General features: G+C 48.2%; 1 protein-coding gene across 3 annotated transcripts in view; it reads left to right on the forward strand.

Moving 5' to 3' along the window:
* DNMT3A (DNA methyltransferase 3 alpha) overlaps window positions 1-22038 on the forward strand; it is an 85734-nt gene extending 63696 nt beyond the window's left edge. For all 3 annotated transcript variants that reach the window (XM_056852371.1, XM_056852370.1, XM_056852369.1), the window contains 17 exons: window positions 9389-9601; window positions 10434-10592; window positions 11670-11777; window positions 12345-12501; window positions 12795-12941; window positions 15046-15090; window positions 15794-15873; window positions 16815-16927; window positions 17752-17935; window positions 18239-18323; window positions 18562-18707; window positions 18819-18909; window positions 19707-19855; window positions 20309-20394; window positions 20710-20779; window positions 21181-21299; window positions 21771-22038. In XM_056852371.1, coding sequence (XP_056708349.1) covers window positions 9389-9601; window positions 10434-10592; window positions 11670-11777; window positions 12345-12501; window positions 12795-12941; window positions 15046-15090; window positions 15794-15873; window positions 16815-16927; window positions 17752-17935; window positions 18239-18323; window positions 18562-18707; window positions 18819-18909; window positions 19707-19855; window positions 20309-20394; window positions 20710-20779; window positions 21181-21299; window positions 21771-21912 — 2094 coding nt within the window. In that variant the 3' untranslated portion in view covers window positions 21913-22038. The remainder of the gene's footprint in view (window positions 1-9388; window positions 9602-10433; window positions 10593-11669; window positions 11778-12344; window positions 12502-12794; window positions 12942-15045; window positions 15091-15793; window positions 15874-16814; window positions 16928-17751; window positions 17936-18238; window positions 18324-18561; window positions 18708-18818; window positions 18910-19706; window positions 19856-20308; window positions 20395-20709; window positions 20780-21180; window positions 21300-21770) is intronic.
* Window positions 22039-22838: the final 800 nt, after the last annotated feature.

A 22838-nucleotide genomic window follows, 5' to 3' on the forward strand; every position in this document is an offset into this window, starting at 1 on the left:
GCTGCTATAGTTGATTTCCCAGAATCCACAGCTTCTACCAATGATCAGCTGCTGTGTGCTAGATGGACTGCCATATTCCTTCCTGACAGAGATTCTGTGCTTTCCAGAACTGCATGACAAACTATAAAAGGTGCAGGATTTTCCCCATCACTGCATCTGGGGGAAGTTGCACGCACTTTATTTCTTCCTGTTACATATTATCAGGTAGCAGATTTACAAGGAGAGACTCTTATCTGGTACTGACTTTGGATCATCCTAGCGTCTTTGCTTTGATCCCCCCCCCCAATAATACCCTTTCCCAGTGTAGTTGAGAGGCTACAAAGGTTAGCTCTAAATGTGAGAAATTGTCTCCTAAGCCTTCGAGTTCACTGTTGGGTGTTGGACAAGTCACCAACTCTCAGCCTGGGTTACCCAAAGGTGGTTGTGTGAATGAAGCGAACAATCCCATGGGTGCCACCTTCATGTCCTTGGTTGAATGCAAATGGGATGATAAATAATACACAGTGCAACTTCTGAGATAGAATCATACAAGAGGGAAGAACCTATTTCAGCCCCTCCACTGACCCACCAGCTGCTGCTTCTTGCTAATTAGCCGGTGCAGTCCATGCCACAGACTCTGGCCAAGACACGTGGCAACATGAGCTGGTGCAAATAATGGTTAGGAGATTATGTTGTGAACCAGGAAGTCCCAGGTTGAGTCTTGACTTTGCCATGAACTCAGTAGAGGCAGGCCAAGGCATTCCCACAAACCCACACCTAATTCAGCCCAGATTTGCCCCCTTCTTTTTTCCTCTCTACCATATTTTCCTTTTGTGATGGAGGTTTTATTTATATTTTATTTGTTTGGTTTATTTTTGAGTTCAGCATTTTAAAATTCTGGTTCTCCCCCCACCCCCACCCCATCTGCACCCTTCTCTCCCTAGCCTCATCTCTAATAACAGCTCCATTTATTTTATGGTTTTTAAATTGAAAAGTGATATTTCTTTTTTTCTTTTCTTTTTTAATGGAGTGTTCCATTTTAGCAATACTGTGAGCTGCCTTGGGGGGACTCCAATGGAAAAGTGGGATACGCAATCCAGTTAATAAATAAATATTCCCTTTCTTAGCCTCAAGTCTTTACCTTCTGTTCAGGAAAAATAAACAGGCTGAGAAACAGGCAGGACTGTCACCTTTTTTCTGATAGACGTCTGCCTGAAATTCAGCAAGGCAAATTCTTACCTTCTGCATGTGGCAGCCAGCAGGATTTCCTAGGCCTAGTGCGCTCTTCTGTTAAGAGGAAAAGTTCTACAGTGTACTCAAGCCCCATGGCAATCCTGTCTGGGCCCCCATTAAGGTTGCCAGCAGGGCAGAAAAAAATTCCTCTAATTGGGGCTTATTTCTCCCACCTTTCTCATGGAGACTCCAGGTGGATTACACAGTGTAAATCAGTGCAATCAATAGGATGAGACATCTGATAAACAATGTAATAGGACTTGGATTTTACAGCAACCTGAGACAAAGTTGAGTGGAGTGACCTAAAACGGGCACTTGAATCTTTTCATGGCATGAAGTTAAGTAAGATTACCTGATAATTGCTTGCAGATCAAACTTATGTCAAAGGAAACAGCCACAGGGACTGGTTTAAAAGTTGGCAGCCCCTGCACACTAGGTCCACAATTCTTGCCTTGTAAATTACAAACCTGCTCACTGGATCGTCTTTAATCTTAGGCATCCCACACTGAAAGGGTCCCATTTTGATCAAGACCCATGTGTTGATGGGAAATCATGTTCCATTTCTGGCTGTATGGAGCTGAGATGTATTCCTTCCTCTGTGCTCTCCTCCCCATTGAACTGTGAGATCAGGGTTCTTGTAGGAATATGTTTAACAGTCACTCCTCCTCTTTATCACCCCAAAGGTTCTCAGACTAGGAAATCAAGCCTCCTGCAGAGAAGGTTGGCATGTTTCGTATGGGATATAACACTTGTACATTTAAGAATTATGTTAAAAAGGGAGGCGAGGACTCTAGGCTGACTGACCAGGCCCCTGTCAAACTGGGAGCAGGACAAGAAAAGCTTGGTAACAAGGAGTGGAATATCCTAGTGGTACAGACAAATGTAAAGGTAAAATGTACAGTGGTACAGACAAATGTAGTACTCTTTTAAATATTTCCTGGGCTGCATGGAAGTTGATGCTCTGAGGAGCAAATTTGGCTTCTCAGCTGCCTTGGGCAGATGTTGGAAAGAGGGATATGAATGTTTTAATAAAGGCAACCAAGAGAGCATTGAAAGGGTCCCTGAGCAAGCTATATTTGGAAACATTTGTAGGGTCCACCATGACCCATTGCAGCCACTGCTGTTAAGAGGTTTCCTTCTAGCTGTCCCTGTAATTTCCTTCTTCGGTCACAGCTTACTGGCAGTACCCAGGCTGAATCTATTCTCAGCGTTGTTCTGTTCCCAAGTTCAGAGTTCTGACATATGCTTAGCATCTCTGGCATAATGATGGAAGAACATGCATCTGCTAAAATTCTTCCTTCTGTTCGGCTCTGCAACTTTTCAAATCATCTGTCTGTTTGTTTGTTTTCCTTTCAGAACAACCTTCCAGAAATTTAGCGTGCTATTAGCAAGGCCATGAGGTTGAACCAGTTGCCTTTTACAACTAAAGCGTGAAATTGTTATGAGCAGCTGTTTCCTATTTTCATCTCGTTATATATATATTTACATTGTATCTCACCTTTTCTATTATGGAACTTAAGGCGGCTTGAATTCTCAGCAAGCCCCCCATCCAGACGCCGGCTAGACTGTCACTTCCTTAGCTTCAGCTCAGTTGTGCGGCATCATGTTCTGCCCCCACCATTAGTGGTTCAGGCTCTGTTGTTTACTGTGGTGTGCATTGGGAAGGAGGACAGTCAAGGGGGGGACCACACGCTCAAAAAGTTCCGCTGTTCCACTCGTTCTTGCACCTTGTTGGGCAGTAAACTGTTCCTAGAGAGCAGTTGGAATGGCTGGCAGAAGGCAACCCTTGGCCTTTTGCTTAAGCACTATTTTACGGAAGAATGGCCCCCTCGGAATGGGACACCAGCAGGCATCGGGTGTACAGGGAGTGAGGGCAGACACTAGAGCTGTGGGGATGGGCTGACCCCACTCATTTATTTTACCAAATAATGTTGATGGAGGGTGCTCTCAGGTTAGCCAGTTACTCGCTGTGGTGTCCCAAAACGTTCACGTCTCTTAAGCCAATTGATAGATTAATTAACCAGAGCAATACCTGATTCATTTACCCGCGAGGGCAAATTTTAATTGGGGGCTGAGATTGACAGCCACGCTTTTTAAAAAAAGCCATATTAGCTATGTTAGTGTAAACCAGGGGTCCCCAAACTTTTTGAGCCTGTGGGCACCTTTGGAATTCTGACATAGGGTGGTGGGGCTTCTGTTTATGGATTTTTGTGTCACCTCACTCGGCTCAAAAAGGCACTTGCATTGAGAGATTTGTAATATTAAAATGTATGTTAATTAAAAGTTAGTAGCTTGCGCCAAAGATTCCAACTGATTAATTGTGAGCTCTGGAGCCAAATAGCTAAATATAGAATAGTACACACCTTCCCATGTGCAACTCTCATTCTGAACTCTCCTACGGTTTCCTGTTACTCAGAAGCAGATGGAGAGCCATCTTCACAAGCAACACCCCCCAAAAGAGCCACACTTACTTTCATCCCTGACATGAGGCCTTTACCTCGAGAAGGCCTGCTTACATGTTCCTCTGGTGGTGGCTATTTCAAGGTGCGAACCACCTGCCTGCCACAAGCCCCTCCAGACAAGGGCCTTCTCTACTTGACTGAAACGGGGCAAGGGCCACATTCGGGAATGGTGCTCAGAAGAGCCACCGGTGGCCTATCAAAGAGCCACTGAATATCATTGCTGAAGCCACTAGGAGCAGTGGAGAACCATGAATGCTACCCTGATCCTATTGAAAGAAGGATAAAATGAGATGGATGGGTATCGCATAGTGGCTTTTTAAAGGGGTTCTTTTGATCAGCCTTCGAGAATATGAAGGCAAATTCAGACATGAGGATCCAGCCCTTACCCCTAAGGGGAGAGTGTTTTCATGTGTTCCTTGTTGCTTTGTGTTGAAGAGAAACAGACCATTTGCTGCATCTCACCAAGACAATTGTCTTCCATGTTGCAGTTGTTAGGATTTCTTGTCCGGCTGTTTTGTTACCGAGTGTGATCCAGAATGTGCACCCCTTCTTCACAAAGCAGGCATTAGAAACCCACTGTAGAGAACCTACCTCTTCTCTGCAGCTTTCCCCTTCTTAAACTAATCACCTGATGCATGAAATAGGATTAAAAAAAATCATGGAAAGTTTTATTGGGGGAGGTCGTACAAAGTAGGGTGAAGAAATTAGCAGTGCTAGATATGGGGGTCGCACTGAGAAGGCAAGTGAGGGTGGGTGAAAGGAACAGAGAGAACTGCCAATCCTGAGATCCAGCGGAGAATTCAAAACTGGCAGAAGAATCCAGGTGTGCATGTCATGCACAAGGCAGGGGCATGAGTACACTTGATGGTACCCAAGGCAGGACACCTTAGGGGGGAAATTCTTCCCACAGTTATAGGGCAATGAGGAAGAGGTAAAGGGGGAGGAATTTATAAAGGGATTGGAAGTTGAAAAGACACTTGGGCTCAAAGTGAACCCAAACAACACAAGACAGAATGGAATTAGTCCCAATGCGCCAGACCTGGAGTGTGCTAGACCTAAAGTCAAAGATGATGGACAAAAGATTCGTGAGCAAATTCAGAAAAGAGCATACTTGGTTGACTCTATGGATGAGTAATATTTCTATATGGGGCAAAAATGTGCTTAATGGGTATAGGGTAATTGATTTTAAATACTGGTGGAAATGTGGTGGATGTTTCCTTTAATCTTTGGATGTGGTAAGCAAAGGGCTAGAAATGCTATAAATAAATAATAGCATCGGGGAGCAAAGGTACACTGATATCATCAGTGGAGGTCCTTAATTTGTGATCTGATCTGACTTCTGGGTGTCATGCTTTCCAGAAAGGCCTTGCCACTTGCCCCCTCAGGCAGCTCCCAGAGTTTTCCTGTTCTTCTTCAGCCAGCGTGCTCTCACTAGGTGTGGCACATTTTATCTCCAAGCGCTGCCTGCATCTTCTGCAGGCCAGAGTTTTCCTGCATCATGTTGACCCGAGTGCAGTGCACACCAGGGTCCAGTGAGCCTGAACACCAAAACTGGGCTTCAGGGTAACAAAGTCCTGGCACTAATTTGTATTTATTTGCTCGTGCATGTAGTTATTTGTTTATTTAAAATATTTATTTGCCTACCTTTCTTCTGAGCATTTTGGGGAGTAGGTGTGTCATTTTTTTATTTTAAAAAACCTTGCATTGATTTAAGAACCGGCAGCTGTGATTTTGGCTGCAAAAAATGGAAAGAAAGAGGGTGCTTGAAGCAATTTTGTGTATGGCAAAGCAGCAGGGATTGTGCAAGGTCAGAAAGGGTCATTAACATTTCTCACCCTTGTCCTCCTTCCTTTCAAAAACAAAAAAGTGTGTAGGGAATTCCTTAGTAGATAATTTCTGCAAACTTGGCATTGAACAAGGAGGGAGGGGGAAACTTTAGTGTAAGAGGGATGGCTCCAGGATAAGTGAAAGATACTTTGAAATATTGTTGAAGGCTTTCACGGTCAGAGTTCATTGATTCTTGTAGGTTATCCGGGCTGTGTAACCGTGGTCTTTGTATTTTCTTTCCTGACGTTTCGCCAGCAGCTGTGGCAGGCATCTTCAGAGGAGTAACGCTGAAGGACAGTGTCTCTCAGTGTCAAGTGTGTAGGAAGAGTTATATATAGTCAGAAAGGGGTTGGGTTTGAGCTGAATCATTGTCCTGCAAAAAGTATCAAAGGTAATGTGCTAATCGTTGTCCTGTAAGTATCAAGATAATGTGCTAATGAGGGTGTGGTATGTTAATATGGAACCATTGTATCCTGAAGTGATCTGTTAATGTGTGAAATCCAAAGCTAGTCTGCATGGCTATTGTTGACTGTAGTCTTTGTTAGTCTGGAGGTTTTCAGGACAGGAAGCCAAGCCTTATTCATTCTTAAACTCTCTTCTTTTCTGTTAAAGTTGTGCTGATGTTTATGAATTTCAATGGCTTCTCTGGGCAAACAAAATAGTTGGTAGAATTGTTCAGTCTTTCAGTGTCTTGGAATAAGACCCTGTGTCCTGTTTGTGTCAGTCCATGTTCAGCCACTGCTGATTTCTCAGGTTGGCCAAGTCTGCAGTATCTTTCATGTTCTTTTATCCTTGTTTGTATGCTGCGTTTTGTTGTCCCGATGTAAACTTGTCCACAGCTGCAAGGTATACGATATACTCCTGCAGAGGGGAGGGGGTCTCTTTTCTCTTTTGCATAACTTACAAACAGTGTTTAAACCTACAAACAGTGTTTAAACCCACCAAGAAAATACAACAGATGCTACGATCAGCAAAAGACAAAAGAGACCCCCTCACCTCTGCAGGAGTATATCGTATATCTTGCAGCTGTGGACAAGTTTACATCGGGACAACAAAACGCAGCATACAAACAAGGATAAAAGAACATGAAAGATACTGCAGACTTGGCCAACCTGAGAAATCAGCAGTGGCTGAACATGGACTGACACAAACAGGACACAGGGTCTTATTCCAAGACACTGAAAGACTGAACAATTCTACCAACTATTTTGTCAGATTGCCCAGAGAAGCCATTGAAATACATAAACATCAGCACAACTTTAACAGAAAAGAAGAGAGTTTAAGAATGAATAAGGCTTGGCTTCCTGTCCTGAAAACCTCCAGACTAACAAAGACTACAGTCAACAATATCCATGCAAATTAGCTTTGGATTTCACACATTAACAGATCACTTCAGGATACAATGGTTCCATATTAACATACCACACCCTCATTAGCACATTATCTTGATAACTTACAGGACAATGATTAGCACATTACCTTTGATACTTTTTGCAGGACAATTATTCAGCTCAAACCCAACCCCTTTCTGACTATATATAACTCTTCCTACACACTTGACACTGAGAGACACTGTCCTTCAGCGTTACTCCTCTGAAGATGCCTGCCACAGCTGCTGGCGAAACGTCAGGAAAGAAAATACAAAGACCACGGTTACACAGCCCGGATAACCTACAAGAATCAATACTTTGAAATACTTGTCCAGATCATCTGGTGGGAAGGTTAGAAGTTCTGTTTAGAGGGAGCCAACTGAAAGGATTCAGGTGTGGAGCCATAATTGGGAAGGAGATGTGGGTGAGGAGTTGGACTGTCTGAGCAAATTGCGGGATGTTCAGGTATGTACATTTCAGCAATGCATTTGTCCTCATCGCTGTGGTGACATCACTGCTTGATGACTTGGTGCCATAATAGGATCTGTCCAAAGTCTGGATTCTTGTCTTTGGTGTTTAGATTCGTGGTTTGGCACTCCGGACACTTTGGTTGATAGAGTGGCAGGTTTCTATTTTTCTGCTAGGCTTATTCCATCTGGCTCCTCTGCCTATAAGAGCAGTGGTCCTCTACCATTGGGGTTTGGATACTTGCTTCATCTTCATCTTCGCTTTTTGTTTTTGTCTGTTTCTTGAGTTCAGGGGCTAGCAGATAGCTTTACGCTCACTTTGCCTGTGCCAGCCCCAATGCAGCAAAAGAGGGCTGCCCAGCTGGAGTTCCATGTTCTTTTAAGAGCAGCCCATTCAGTTGTGCCTTGGCAGATGAGTGCTTTGTTTAGAAACATACTTCACTTGCAGAGGGGCTGGGTGGAACTGGGGGCAGGGACTCAGTGTCTGGGCAGAAACTGACTCTGATGAATGGGTGGTAGGAATTCCACAGGCAGGGGAGCTGATGTCCTGGTCAGAGGTGCACTTTATTTTTATTCATTCATTCATTTATTTTTCAAATTTATAGCCTGCCCTCATTCCCAGCCAAGCCAGGCTCAGGGCGGGTAACATCCTCTAGAAATATATAATACCATAAAAACATCAGTTAAAACACCATATCATAAAATACCAAACAAGGTGGCTTTAAACTTCTTGAGATAACTCTATTGCTTCCTCCCTAGGAAATTTGGGTTTTGATACCATCCTAATGCAGACCAGGTTGAGGGAGAAGGTCCAGAATATCCGGAGGCAATGTCATCTTTGCCTTGGGGACCTTGGTTGGAGCATGGCTTCCGCACCTCTCCTTCTCTTCCCAGGAGCTTGCAAGCCATTGGGAGGAATAGAGAATGGAAATCAGCACTAAATATTTTCAAATCCTGTGATCCAGAAGCAAACTGTGTGACTGGGAAAGATGATTCGTTGTGTTTTGTTTTGTCGCACGCCCCATCCTTCCTCTCCCTGCAGGAAAAACTACCTCCACACGTTTGCCACCGTCCAGGTTCCTAAGACCCCCCCTACACACACACGTACACCATCCACACACCTCACTGTATGAAGTCAGCACCAACGATTTTTGCTCCAAGATATCTCTCCTCCTGCTCCCCCAACTCCCTTCTGCTTTTCCTGGGCGGGCAGTAATAGGCCATGATTCCTTGCAGGGAGTAACCCTCCCTTCCTGTGTGGGTAAACGTGAATTTCTCCCATGGTGAATGCCTGTTGTTAATTATAAGCAGGGCAGTGTGCTCTCTAGGAGGAGGAGCTATCTCCAGCCTTTTCAGACTCTGGATTCTGGAATGTATAATCTTTCTCTTCTCCCCGTATTCACACTCTTGTCTCTTCTCTTGAACAACTAGTGAGATCCAACTGTGGGGATAGACCATTTGAGTGGAGGCCTTGTCTTAAACTTGGGGTTCATGGAGCTACTGTGGGCTTGTCTTGTAATCTCAGGCAAGTCATAGTTTCTAGACTTCGTTCTCCCGTCCGTAAGGTGGGAGTACCAGTGATGGCCTATCTCCCAGTATTTTGTGAAGGCAATTATGGCCAAGATAGTTGGGTGCTTTGCAAGTTAAAAAAATGCTGCGGAACTAAGAACGGTAAGAGCAGATTTGTATCCTGCAAGGTTTTGGTTGGTTATGTTACTCTGAGAACTTGCAGTGGTAGTTTGAATCCATGCGGTAGGACGTTGCCCCTAGACCACTGCTGCCATAATTTCCTTTTGTACATATGTGTGTGTGTGTGTAAAAGCACAAAGACTCCATGCTGTGAGACAGATTATGAGCATGCCCAAGTGCAATGGGACCTGTACCACGTTCACAGTGAAATCTTAAATCATATTTACTAAGATGTAAGGTCCATTGATTTCAGTGGGACTTTCTTCCAAATCTGTACAGTTTGGAGCCGTAGCCCTCGCAAGGGATATTCTTGGTGGCTTCTGTTCTTTTGTCACTCCAACCCTGTTGGCTGTCTTTGCAGGCTGAGAAAAAAGCCAAGGTCATTGCTGGGATGAATGCAGTGGAGGAGACGCCACGGACTGAGCCCCAGAAGGAAGAAGAGGCCAGCCCACCCGCCTTGCAGCAGCCCACTGACCCTGCCTCTCCCAATGTGGCGACTACACCGGAACCTGTGGGGCCTGATGCTCTGGACAAGGGCATATCCAAGGCTGCCGACGATGAGCCAGAATATGAGGTGCGATACGTTCTTCCCACTGTGATCCTGGTCCCCACCACCACCCTGAGCTCCATGAGAGTCTCAAATCTCCTTGCTCTTGCAATCCTGGCACCCTTGGGGCTGCTTCGCCCTCAGCTCTCTATGCATTTCGGACGTTTACTGTCCCCCGTGGGCAGGGCATCTTTGCTTTGCATTAGTTAAGTCAAAGGGAGAATTTTTACATGGTACCTTCTATCATAGTGCTGCAGAGGGGTGGGGTCTGCCTCTTACTACTCTTGTTGGTGCTTTACATTTATACAGAACAGATAGGGCATGGGCCCCCTCTTGGCAGAAAAAAACAACAGGAGAGGGAGGGAAAAGAGGCCTGGAAAGTAGAAATGAATAGTGAAGATGAGTTTGGGGAGAGCGAAGTGGAGGAAGGTGGCTAGGAAAGGTTTTGCTGGTTTTAAGGAAGGATGTAAGACAGGGAAAGGGAAGGAAGAGGCTTAATGACTAAGGAAAAGGGAGGGCCAGGCATGAGGGCAGGAATGGAGGTGGAGACAAAGGTCTGATCCAGCAGGGCTGTTCTTATGAGGAGACTGGAGATAGGGGTGCAAAGAGAAGAAGAGTAGGTGCTGCTCTAGTTAGGGGTGGAAGCGTTTCCACTTAGGGCAGGAATAGTGACATTAATACCAAGAGTGATAAGCAGAGGGATGAGTTTGGCAGAGGCACCCTTCCCTGGCAGAGGTCCCCCTTATACCCATCTACTTCCTCTTCCCATTGCCCCAGCTCTCCTCCCTGTCTTATCGTGTCTAAGACAAGCTCAGCCCTCTTGGTGCATGACCCCGTGGTCTCTCATATCCATCTACAGGACGGCCGGGGATTTGGGATCGGGGAGCTGGTCTGGGGGAAATTGCGTGGATTCTCCTGGTGGCCAGGCCGCATTGTTTCCTGGTGGATGACTGGCAGGAGCCGGGCTGCTGAGGGCACCCGCTGGGTCATGTGGTTCGGCGACGGGAAGTTCTCTGTGGTAAGTGGCTCAGCTGCAGATGGTCAGCTGCAGCACCCTAGTTTCAGCCCCCACATTTCCTCACTTGCACCCTGAGTTATTCCCCTGACAGCAGTGACAAGCAGGGTCCTGCCATTCAATGCGCAACTGGTGTGAAGCGCTCCTGGAGGAAAGAGAAGTACAAGAGTTTGGTTCCCAGGACTTCCCTGCTCGCCTCAACTCGAGGGTCACAGCAGTAGGACTGAGTGAAGCCTGGGGACTTGATGGTGTTTTCATTAAGTACATCCTTATTCCTCCTTTTATTATTTATAGATGGCTCATTTGGAAGCAGGAAACAGGCATTTTAATCAGAATGATGGTCTTCAGAAATGGAGCCATTGACTTCAAATGACTTGATGGAGACACTTTTTCCCAACGTGTTCTCAGAGGGTTATGTTTATTGTCCACCCGTCACAATATTTTTGGGCAGGGAAAAAGCATCGTATCCAAATGGTCCTCCAGGAAGCACGGCCGTGGGGAGGGGAGTGTGTTTCCTCCTTTGCTAGAAAACGATGGCAGTGACATTTTCTGATCTTATGCAAAAATGATGCATAATATGATAACATCATGCGTACATCGGAGTACAACCCAACTGTCTAAATGTATCTTGTGAAAGCCAGGGTCCAGAGAGAGGTTCAGCCCCCCCATGTCTCCCCCATATACTGGACAATGTTCCCCATGCTTTTCTGCTCTTTATTTGGGGAGGGTGGGGTGAGCTTATGCTGCTTAGGTGGGAGGGCTCTCTTTCTCTCCCTGAGAAACTCTGAAAGGTTTGTGAGAGTGACTGAATCTTTTCCTCTGCGGGGAAATTGAACAAATGGCTGTTCCCCCTCCCCCTAAAGAGTTAAATTTCCTCTTCACGGTACAGAGGACCTAAGCAATGGTTTAGGCTTACTGTGTCTTGCACAGACTTTGGTTTGATTGCTAAGTTCATCCCACAGTCCTCCACAGCAATCTCATTGTAGGCTGCCTTCATTCTTTTTTTTCCCCTGATTATTTTCTGGGGGGATGGAATGCAGGGAGTTTTGCATCACATCCCCCTGCCTCTGTTTCTGGCAGGTCTGTGTAGAGAAGCTGCTGCCACTCAGTTCCTTCGCCAGTGCATTCCACCAGGCTACATACAACAAGCAGCCCATGTATCGGAAGGCCATTTACGAGGTGCTGCAGGTAAGCATCGCTTTGGTTGATTTGCTGAGCTCTGACCAGCCTGTGAAAATGAATGGCTCCTGCTGAAAGGGGTGGGAATATGGGACTGTTGTGATGGGAATGGATAGGAGCTCTTCACCAGGAGAACATCATCTCCATCCCAGGCGAATTCTTCCGCAGAGCAGTAAAGGAACCCGCTTTCTGAACCCCAGACAACCTGGAACGTGTTTGTCACAAATACAGAGCAAGTGTACAGCAGAAAGGCATTTATGGCATGAATGAGATTGCTTGTGCAAGTGAGCCGAGCCGCGTGCTATAGAAAGAGAGGCAACACGAAACAAAAGTGAAATAAACTACCATTGTGGCATCAAGAACAATCTGGCTTGCAGAGAGATTCCTTCCCATCCTCTCCTGTTCAGCACCCTGTCTCTGAGCTGTGGCAGTCCCTCCTGAACCAGAAGGGGGGGGGAGATAAAACCCCCCAGATTGTATTGTGGGTGAAGACTGTTCAGTGAGGCAACGGAAATTCAGTGAGGCAACAGAAATCAAGTTGAATCAAAATCTGACCATCCACCTATCCCCTTTCAGGTGGCGAGCAGCAGAGCGGGCAAGATCTTCCCCTCCTGTCCAGAGAATGATGAAACAGATACATCCAAAGTAGTGGAGATGCAGAACAAGCAGATGATTGAATGGGCCTTGGGAGGGTTCCAGCCGTCTGGCCCCAAGGGTCTGGAGCCTCCTGAAGGTAATGGGGCCAGTCTAGCAGTGACGGAAAGTTTGCAAAGGCCAGAACTGGAGTAGGAAGGGGCCTGCTTCTGACTCACTGGTCTTTTTGCTGTCTGCTCCAGTGGCATTTGGGATCAGGGGGGAGGGGATGTTACTGTCCCACAGCCATCCAGGGCACATATAACTCCCTGGTGCTCAGTGCACTAGCTTGTGCCATGAAGCAAGTATCCTGGCCAAAGACATTGATCAGTGCACAAGGCTGGGCACCCCACCTGGCTCTTAATGCTGATGCTCTTCTTTCCGTTGTCACAGAGGAACGCAACCCCTACAAAGAAGTTTACACGGAGATGTGGGTGGAGCCAGAAGCTGCTGCCTATGCCCCTCCTCCGCCAGCCAAAAAACCAAGGAAAAGCACAGAGAAGCCTAAGGTCAAGGAGATCATAGATGAGCGCACCAGAGGTATATCCGGAGCAGAATGGGCTGCGGTGGCTCTGCAATGGGCAGCATGAGGGGGGCTGGCTTGTCCCCCTCCCCTGCTTTGCTCCTTCACCTTTCAAGCCTCTTCTGGGGAAGAATAATGGCAAGGATCGCTAGGGAAGCAGCCAGGCCCTTGCCATGTGAACACACAAAGCTGCCTTATCCCGGAGACAGATCATTGGTCCACCTAGAGGCTTTCCAGCCCTGCAGCTATTGAATCCCAGTAGCTTTTGAGGGTGGAGCCTGGGAGGGGGAAGTGTTGCAGAGGCTGTGACATCACAGAGGGCTCCCCCTATGAAACTCTAGGGATTCCCACAATCTCTGTGGTAAAGACTATAGAGATTGGGGAAATTCCTATAGAGTTGGTGCGATTATCATTATTATTTATGTAAATTATACCCCTCCTTTCTGCTCTGATTAGGCCTACCAAGGTGGATTACCGAGAAGTGACATCACAGCATCTGTGATGCCCTCTCTCCAGTTTTTCTACCACTGCTGAGTTGATCAAAGGTGCTGCGGAAGGTGCTGCCACAGTTGACTTGTTTGTGGGCTTCCTAGAGGCCCCCTGTTGGCCACTGTGTGAACAGACTGCTGGACTTGATGGGCCTTGGTCTGATCCAGCAGGGCCTTTCTTATGTTTTTATGATCAAGCACAGGCAATTGAGGGCAGGGGTGGGAGTTTGCCTGACAGAGCCAGGTGCTTATGGCAACCCTGTCTACCTATCTCAGTTTTGACTATCACTGGCAGCATCTTTTTGGGACTTCAGGCAGAGGAGGATAAAAAAGAGAGAGGCGACACTGTGAAGCCCATTTAAGGGAAGGTTGTTTTGTCTAGTTGACTAGGGAATGTGGGAACCATGATCACTAGAAGCAGAGACTGGGACTTGGGGAAAGCTGAAAAATTTTGTGATTCCAGAAGGGACCCCTACAGGGACAGAGCAGCCCCAGGACATGGAGGAGGTGGTTGCTGGTTGATTTATGGGACTTTAGAGACCTCCATGAAAGATTTAAAAAGCTGCTTTATAAAAAGTTTGTTTTAAGCCCTGGTTACTGTCTTTATCGTAATCTTATAGTGGCTGCAGGTTGAACTGATAGGGGTCAGCAGCACCCCCAAGTTATGTGGATAGGAGGGAGCCACACTCCCCTTGATGACAAATACAAGAAGGAAGACAGTTGACAATGCTCATGCAAAGATTGGTTGTGGGTTTGAAAGTAGAGAAGGCCATGGTTAGGTTCACCCAAGCCTATTAGGGTAATGACTCCCTTCTTCCGCCTCCTTACCTTTCCTGCATGTGGCCAACCTCTTCTGCATTGAGGTTATACCTTTCCCTTCTTCAGTCTCCACTTCCATCCCAGCTTCATCTTTTTTTCCTGTCTGCTCAGCCTCACTTGCCCATCTCTAATTCTCCTGATGGTCTTGCGAACATCTTTCTTCCTCCTCCACGCGGCTCTCCCCACCCCTGCTGCCTTCTCTCCCTCTTATGCCCCCTTCCTTCCCCGCCTCCACCAACTTCTTCAGCTCTGCCCACTCCTTTCCTGCCTGCCCATCTTTCTCCTCTCCCTTTTTGTCACCCTGTCCTATCTGAGGCTGTGTGGGCCTACCATGGTCTCCACCTCAGCCGGAGTGGTCGATTGGCTTCGGCAAGGGAATGCTGGTGCCTGCCGGCCAGCTGGTTCCAACCACCACTATCACCAGGGAGCTGCCATGCTTGGCCCTGATGGGGCTCTTCCAGGGCAGCTGACCCAATGCACTCCTCCTCCAGGCTTCTTGGGGTGTTGACTGGCCAGGTAAGGTGCTCCTGTCCCCACTCCTCCATACCTCTTCAGGCCAGTTTTGCTTTGGTCCCTTTCTGGAGGGAGCAAGGGTTGTCAAGGATTCCAGAGTTCGAAGGAGCTTAAGGATGAGGAGGTCACACCCTATTAAAGACGTGAAGGGCCACTGGTCCCCTAAGGAGAGCAAGAAGCACAAGGGCCACGGCTTAGTGGTGGGGCAGCTGCTCTGCGCACAGGAAGTCTCCAGTTCTATCTAAAGTAGTGGGAAAGACCTTTCTCTATACCAAGCTAACGCACTGCTTCATTTTCCTAGAGCGTCTTGTTTATGAGGTCCGACAGAAGTGCAGAAATATTGAAGGTAAGTGTATGCCTTTTGCTGCCTCTGCTCTGCAGCAGGTGGACTCTTCCCTTGCAGGTGCTGGAAAATCTCAGGGTTTTCTGCCTTCAGTTCATCCACAGTGGCTGCTCTGCTGCAGCCAGTGGAGGTTGTGGAGGCCCGGCTGAAGTGGAGCATGGTTCAGGTGACAAGAACATGTCCCGTTCCAGTACAAAACCAACAGAGTGCTGTCACTGGGAGGGTTTTGCGTGCCATCCCATGCAGCTGCCAGTTCTGACCTGTCCAAGAGGACTATAATCAGCCATGCCAAGCTGCTGCCAGGTGTCCTTTCCGTCTAGACATTAGGAAGAATTTTCTAACAAAGCGGTTCCTCAGTGGAACAGGCTTCCTCGGGAGGTAGTGGTGGGCTCTTCTTCCCTGAAGGGTTTTAATCAGAGGCTAGATGGCCATCGGTCAGCCATGCTGATTCTATGACCTTAGGCATCTTGGCCATCTTCTGGTCATGGAGTAGGGGTCGCTGGGTGTGTGTGTGGGAGGTAGTTGTGAATTTCCTGCATTGTGCAGGGGGGTTGGACTAGATGACCCTGGTGGTCCCAACTCTATGATTCTATGGATGGGAGGGCTCAAGGCTGACAAATGGAGAAGGAAGCAACCGTCTCTGTCCCTCTCCTCTCATTGTAATATTTCCTCTTCCTCCCCCTAACCATCCCTACCCCCACCCCAGATATCTGCATCTCTTGTGGAAGCCTCAATGTCACCCTGGAACACCCTCTCTTTATTGGAGGAATGTGCCAAAACTGCAAGGTAGGAAACAGGTTGAAGTCTGGTCAAAGTCAATGCCTAGTGAATTCAGAAGAAATGGGGGGAAAGGGAAGTTGCAGGATGGTGAGACAGAGCACCTGAAAAAGCAGATAAAGCTGGTCAGTGCAAGAAAGTCTGCTTGCTACCTTTAATGTTTCCCCAAATTTCCTCTGTGTTCCAAACATCTTCATTCTCCTTGAAGAGAAGTTGTGGAACCATTATATAATGGTCACACCAATCCAGGTATACAGCGCAACTATGACTAGTTGTTGTAAGATATCCTTTGAGGAAGAACTCTAGTCTTCAAAATGCATCAGGATTTTGGAGGGAATTTTTAAAAACAGTTGCGCTTGGTTTAGCTCCTTTTGCTGAAGCCAGGCCTGCTTGGCAGGGTGAGGGGAGGGCAACTTCATCATGGAGAAGCCAGAAACAAGCCCCCTTCCTCAAAGATGGCTTGTTCCCTGGGTTTGTCCTGGCTTGTCCATGTGGAGAAGGACATTCTGGTTTTCTTTACATGGGTATTGCTGAGGCTCCGCCATGTGAGAGACACCATCAGATAAAATATTAACCATACAAAATGGCATGGAAAAGTCCTCTTGTGAAAGACAAGACAGCATCACAATGTGATCTGTCAAGGGCCTGAGGGAGGAAGCTGTGAAGGGTCAGGGAGGGGTGATGGTAAATGGACTGCAACGTTTTGGAAACTGCACATAGGTTTGGGAGAATTGGATTCAAGGCCTTGTCTCACTGAGTGGTTTGAGGAAGTCCTGCCTTCTCAGATCACCATCTGTAAAATGGGAATAATATGAACCATGATGATTGTAAATCATGTTGCAAATGTACAATTTCTGTATTGGGGTGTGTGGAATAACTAATTTCTTGCCCTAGATGGGTTCACCAGAAAGATCTCTCTCACCTGTGTCCCGTCTCTCCCCACCCCCCAGAACTGCTTTCTGGAATGCGCCTACCAGTACGATGATGACGGCTACCAGTCCTACTGCACCATCTGCTGTGGAGGCCGTGAAGTCCTCATGTGTGGAAACAACAATTGCTGCAGGTGAGCCAAAGGGCAGGGCTGCCACAGGAGGGTCCCCTATCTTGTCTCTCCCATGTAGGAAGCCCTTGATTTAAAGAGAAGAGTGAATGTGCCACTCACTTCAGAGGGAGCATCCTCCTTGTTGGGAGAGTAGGTCTATGGTGTTTGTGTGTGGGGTTTAATCTGTAGGCAAGATGCTCTGCAGGAGGTAATGGGTTCATAGAGGGGTTCATGGAGAAGAGGAGGTTAAGGGGGGGACATGATTGCTCTCTTTAAGTATTTGAAGGGCTGTCACTTAGAGGAGGGCAGGGAGCTGTTCCTGTTGGCAACAGAGGATAGGACTCACAATAATGAGTTTAAATTGCTGGAGGAAAGGTACCGGTTGGATATTAGGGGGGAAATATTTTACATTACTAGTTGTTCGACAGTGGAATCAGCTACCTAGGGAGGTGGTGAGCGCCCCCTCGCTGGCAGTCTAAGCAGAGGCTGGACAAGCACTTGTCAGGGGTGCTCTAGGCTGATCCTGCATTAAGCAGGGAGTTGGACTAGATGGCCTGTATGACCCCTTCCAACTCTATGATTCTGTGTTAAGGCCGTTCAGAAGCCGAAGAAGGCAAAGGAGGACCCTGTGTCTTGTTAGTCATCTGGAAAATGGCTGGGATGAAAATTTACATAGGTCTCCTAGCTAATCAGAACCTCATGCTGGAAACTAGTTGCAGCCAACAACGCTAGTTGCATCTTCCGGATTCACCAACTGGTTCAGCCCTCCCAAAGCCCCAGGTTCCCTCTGCCTAGGCCAAAGAACCCTCCAGGCGAAAGCCCTGAATGTCTGGTCGTATCCACAGGTGCTTTTGTGTAGAGTGTGTGGACCTGCTGGTGGGCCCTGGTGCAGCTCAGGCAGCAATCAAGGAGGATCCCTGGAACTGCTACATGTGTGGCCACAAGGGCATCTATGGCCTGCTCCGACGGCGGGAAGACTGGCCGTCACGCCTCCAGATGTTTTTCGCCAACAACCATGACCAAGAGTTTGTGAGTGCAACATGGGGGGGGGGGTGAGAGACAAAAATGGAGTCCTGGATTTCCTGCCACCAGTTGGCAGAAGGAATCTGTGCCCTCCGGTGTTGCTAGTGGCTGGCAACACAATCTTTGCTTTGTTGTCTTCTTGGAAGCCACCTGCTTTTACTTGTCAGTCAGTGGCCTCGCATTAAGGGCCTGGTTGAGGAGAAACCCTCTGCTTACGAGAAAGCCCCAGGAGTTCTCCGCTCCCTCTTCTCTGTGTGTTTGGGCCCTGTCTTAACTCCGTCTGCCTCATGCTGCTGTGTGTCTTGCCAGGACCCACCAAAGGTTTACCCTCCAGTCCCTGCTGAAAAGAGGAAGCCCATCCGGGTGCTCTCGCTTTTCGATGGCATTGCCACAGGTGAGCCCTGCCCTGAGCTGCCCTCGTTGCCCGTAGGAGCACAGTGGTTTCCAATGTGCATGTCATGGGATGTCAGGGAAAGATGGCAATCAGAGGGGCTCGGTAATCCGCTAGAAGAGATTTAGGTGGTTCTGCCTGCCCTCGAATGGAGGGAATTTTATTTTGTTTTCTTTTTTAAAATGAGTATATTCCTTTTCTTCCTCCCTCCCTCCCTCCCCCCCCTCCGGCTTGCTATCAGGCCTACTGGTGCTGAAGGACTTAGGCATCCAGGTGGACCGGTATATCGCTTCTGAGGTGTGTGAAGACTCCATCACGGTTGGGATGGTCCGACACCAGGGCAAGATCATGTATGTTGGGGACGTCCGCAATGTCACCCAGAAACATGTACGTGGAACGCTGTGAGGGGGCTCCCCTTCCCTCTGTGTCACTGGGGCTGGCCTAGCAACTCAGACGCTTCCATTCCTTGCACCTGACTTTTGCATCTCCGTATTACAGATACAGGAGTGGGGCCCCTTTGACCTGGTGATCGGAGGGAGCCCCTGCAACGATCTCTCCATTGTCAATCCTGCCAGGAAGGGCCTTTATGGTAGGTGCTACCTCCTGCCCATTGCCTCAGCAGGGGCCTGCTCGTCTCACGCCCTTTCAAAGGCTGTAATTCATCTAGATTATGAATCAGTTGAGGTACAAGTTAGAATTTGCACCTTGCCCATAAATGAGCCCTTTGGTTACCCCAAGTGTGAGCATAGGAGGGTGATGGAAGAGCTGCAAGCTTTAATAGATGATTTTCAGTGACAGTCATTACTAATTTCACTCGAGCAGAATTCTAATATTGGATTGATGGGGGGAGGGGGGCGGACCAGTTAGTTGTGTCAATTAAAGAAACATTGTGGATGGTCACTAGCCTTGTGCTCCAGAAAGCAGAGGTGCATGTATCTAAGGAAACTTGTAGTGCTCTGTGAGGGGGGCGGTTTCAGCTCTGCTGGTGCCAGGGGCAAGATAGGCACATCTCTTCACTCAACCAGTGCTAACAAACTGCAGCTCATGTTTAAAACGATGCTGGAGAAACAGAACTGAGCTCTGAGCCCTTCTGTAGTTGCCAAAAATCATCTGCTAAATCCATGAGTCTGAGGGTCCAGTGTATTGAATTGTCCAAAAGAATAAATGTGGCTTTCCTTTAAAAAAATAATAATCACTCTCTCATGTGCAAGAACAATTGCCAGTTTTGTTTAGGAGCTTCCAAAAACCCCTTTATGGTGGTCTTGGCAACATGTCAATGTTCTGTAAACTAAAAGATCAGAGTTCGGAGGAGCCTGATTTGCCGTTCAAGTCTTAAGTTTCCCTCACGAGCACCTGCCTCTCCCTGTCTTTGCTTTCCTAACCCAGAGGGGACAGGGCGGCTCTTCTTTGAGTTCTATCGTCTTCTGCATGAGGCCCGGCCCAAGGAGGGAGATGACCGGCCCTTCTTTTGGCTCTTTGAGAACGTGGTGGCCATGGGCGTCAGTGACAAAAGAGACATCTCTCGCTTCCTAGAGGTGAGGGGGGCGGGGCTTGACCCTCGGAATGTCTCTGGACCGAAGACCCAATCCTTGCATGCCCACTGCAAAGGATCCGCCTGCCCTAGACGCAAGGGACCATGGGTAGACGGCTGTGATGGGTCTGAACCAAAGCAGCTGATGATGGAAACAGGAGAAATACTGCCTTTTGATGGCCAACAGAACCTATGTTTTTTTCTCTCTCTCTCTCTGCTCCCCTAGGCACAGGGAGTCCCTCTTGCCACTAGAGGGCACTAGGGTTTTTACAGGGCAATCCAGGACACTTTTGTGTCTCTAAATGGAATGCATGATGTTGCTGCCCTTTTTCCTAACTTAAGGGCTGGGTTGTAAGTAAATAATAAAAAATAATTCTGTAGTGCTTTTCAGCGCCAGAGGCATTTTGCACTACCATGCCGTGTGACATGTCTTCCTTCCTTCCTTTCCGGGCTGCAGTCCAACCCAGTGATGATCGATGCCAAAGAGGTCTCTGCAGCTCACAGGGCCCGGTACTTCTGGGGAAACCTACCCGGCATGAACAGGTTGGTCAGTGGCCAGGCCCAGCCACACACCCCTCACTTTCCAGCAGACCTATCTGTGTGGGTAATCCGACTTCCCATATAGCCCAAGGAAGGGACAACACTTTTACATAATCCATGGAATGCCCACCCTTGTGTTTCACAGATAGTTAAATAATAATAGGCTTTTAAGAAAATGGTGGGTCCGGCTTTGGCTGCCAGTTCTTTATGTACTTTTCTATGAAGCATGGGCTTGGCCTGACTGGAGGTTTTGTCAGGGAGAGCAAGATCAGCATTCATGTAACCCTACTCAGCTGAATTGTGGGTTTTTTCCTTCAGGCCACTGGCTTCAACTATGAATGATAAGTTGGAACTGCAGGAGTGTCTGGAACATGGCAGGATAGCGAAGGTGAGCACGAGGAGAGTTGTCTCATGGAGCTGGTGGGGCAGGAAGCGGGCATCGGAAACTGTCTGGAGTTCTGTGTGAACTGAAGGGGAGGGGACACAAACAAAGCAGTATAAGGTATTTCCCCTTCTCTCGTAGCCCCAGGGGCCAACTTTTGAAAAGAAGCAAACTTCTGTTGGCTGCTGCTAGGAATGCCTGGCTCATGAACCCTTTTTGTGCCAGGTAGCCAAAGGTGGGGTTTGTGGAATGTACAGAAGACAGGGAATGCACTGAGGAAGTAGGAAGGGGGAAATGGTGGAAGGGTGAAACACTTGGATTAGTTGGGAGACGGGATGGGAGAGCCGTCCGAGGCAGTACGGACACCGCCTGCCATTGCTTTCTGTTTGGCTGTCTCCCCTGCGCAGTTCAGCAAAGTCCGAACAATCACCACTCGCTCCAATTCCATCAAGCAAGGCAAGGATCAGCACTTCCCTGTCTTCATGAATGAGAAGGAAGATATCCTGTGGTGCACTGAGATGGAAAGGTGGGAGTTGTACTGATGGAGAACAGGGAACCTCCTGTGCTCCAGAGTGTCAGCTTGGTGGGAATTTTAAGCAGGCAGGGTTTTTTATTATTATTATTCGAGAGAGCCAGCATGGTGAAGTGGTTAAAAGCGGTGGTTTGGAGCGGTGGACTCTAATCTGGAGAACCGGATTTGATTCCCCACTCCTCCACATGAGCGGCGGACTCTAATCTGGTGAACCAGGTTGGTTTCCCCACTCCTACGCATGGAACTAGCCGGATGACCTTGGGCTAGTCACAGCTCTCTCAGCCCCACCTACCTCACAGGGTGTCTGTTGTGGGGAGGGAAGGGAAGATGATTGTAAGCTGGTTTGATTCTTCCTTAATTGGGAGAGAAAGTCAGCACATAAAAACCAACTACTACTCCTCCTGTCTCTGGGCTAGCAGTCACTGATGGTAACTGGTCCCTCCTTGCCCATTTTTGTGCCCACAGGGTCTTTGGCTTCCCAGTCCACTACACAGATGTGTCCAACATGAGCCGCCTGGCTCGGCAGAGACTGCTGGGTCGCTCCTGGAGCGTGCCGGTGATCCGCCACCTCTTCGCCCCTCTGAAGGAGTACTTTGCCTGCGTTTAAAGAGACGCACCCACGGAACTGGCAAAGCAGAGGGAGGAGTCTCAAACACAACCATCCCCAGGAACAGAAGAGAAGTGGCACCAGAACGGAGGAGGTGGCTGGTGGGTGAGAGGGAAGGAGAGGATGGCCCCCCCACACATGTGCTGGCTCCTGCCGCCCGAATTTTCGCCCATCCTCTCCCAAAATTTGAACCACCCTAAAATCAAACCGACCAGTCCCACTTTCTGTTGGTAACCCTTTAATTTTCCTGCTCTTTCTGGATGGGTTTGTCTGTTAGTTTGGTTTCTGCCTCTCCTCGGCTGAGCCCCAGCAGTGCTGGTTCGTCACTGGCACTGTTGTGACAAAGATAATGCCAGCCAAGCCCAAAGCTGAGCGGGTCTGGGGGCAACATCACCCCTGCTCGGTTTAGGAGCACAAAGCAGAGGGCGACGGGGCCTCCTTGCGTCTACCAGCGCCGTTCCTGGGGTAAGCGCAAGCAGGGAAGCCGCAAACCCCGCCAGCCCCTTCCTGCCCCCCGCCTCCCAGCCACACACTTTTCTACAGTATTTGGGTGCCTACAACACAGGAGACCTTGATTCGCCCAGCCCCTACAGCCGCTCTTACCTCTTGTTTACAGTTTATATATATGTGAGAGTTATGTGAGAGAGATGTCTATATATAAAAGGTACTGTTACTACTGTACAACTGACTTTCATAATGGTGCTTCTACAACAGCTGGGGGTGGGGCTGATGGCAGCTTCTGTGGTGCTCTGTGTGCCAGCCCGCAGGAGGAGGAGGGGGCTTTTCGAAGCGATTGCACCCCTCTTCCCACGAAGGGAGGGAGGGCGGGTGGGCAGCAGAGCTAGGCACCACTCTCCGCCCCAGGGTGTCATGCAATAATGCTTTTTGTTTCCTAAAAAGCAACCCTCCCTCAGGCCAGGGGCGAT

This window comes from Euleptes europaea, chromosome 7 (assembly GCF_029931775.1).
Source record: "Euleptes europaea isolate rEulEur1 chromosome 7, rEulEur1.hap1, whole genome shotgun sequence".
Classification (NCBI taxonomy): domain Eukaryota; kingdom Metazoa; phylum Chordata; class Lepidosauria; order Squamata; family Sphaerodactylidae; genus Euleptes; species Euleptes europaea.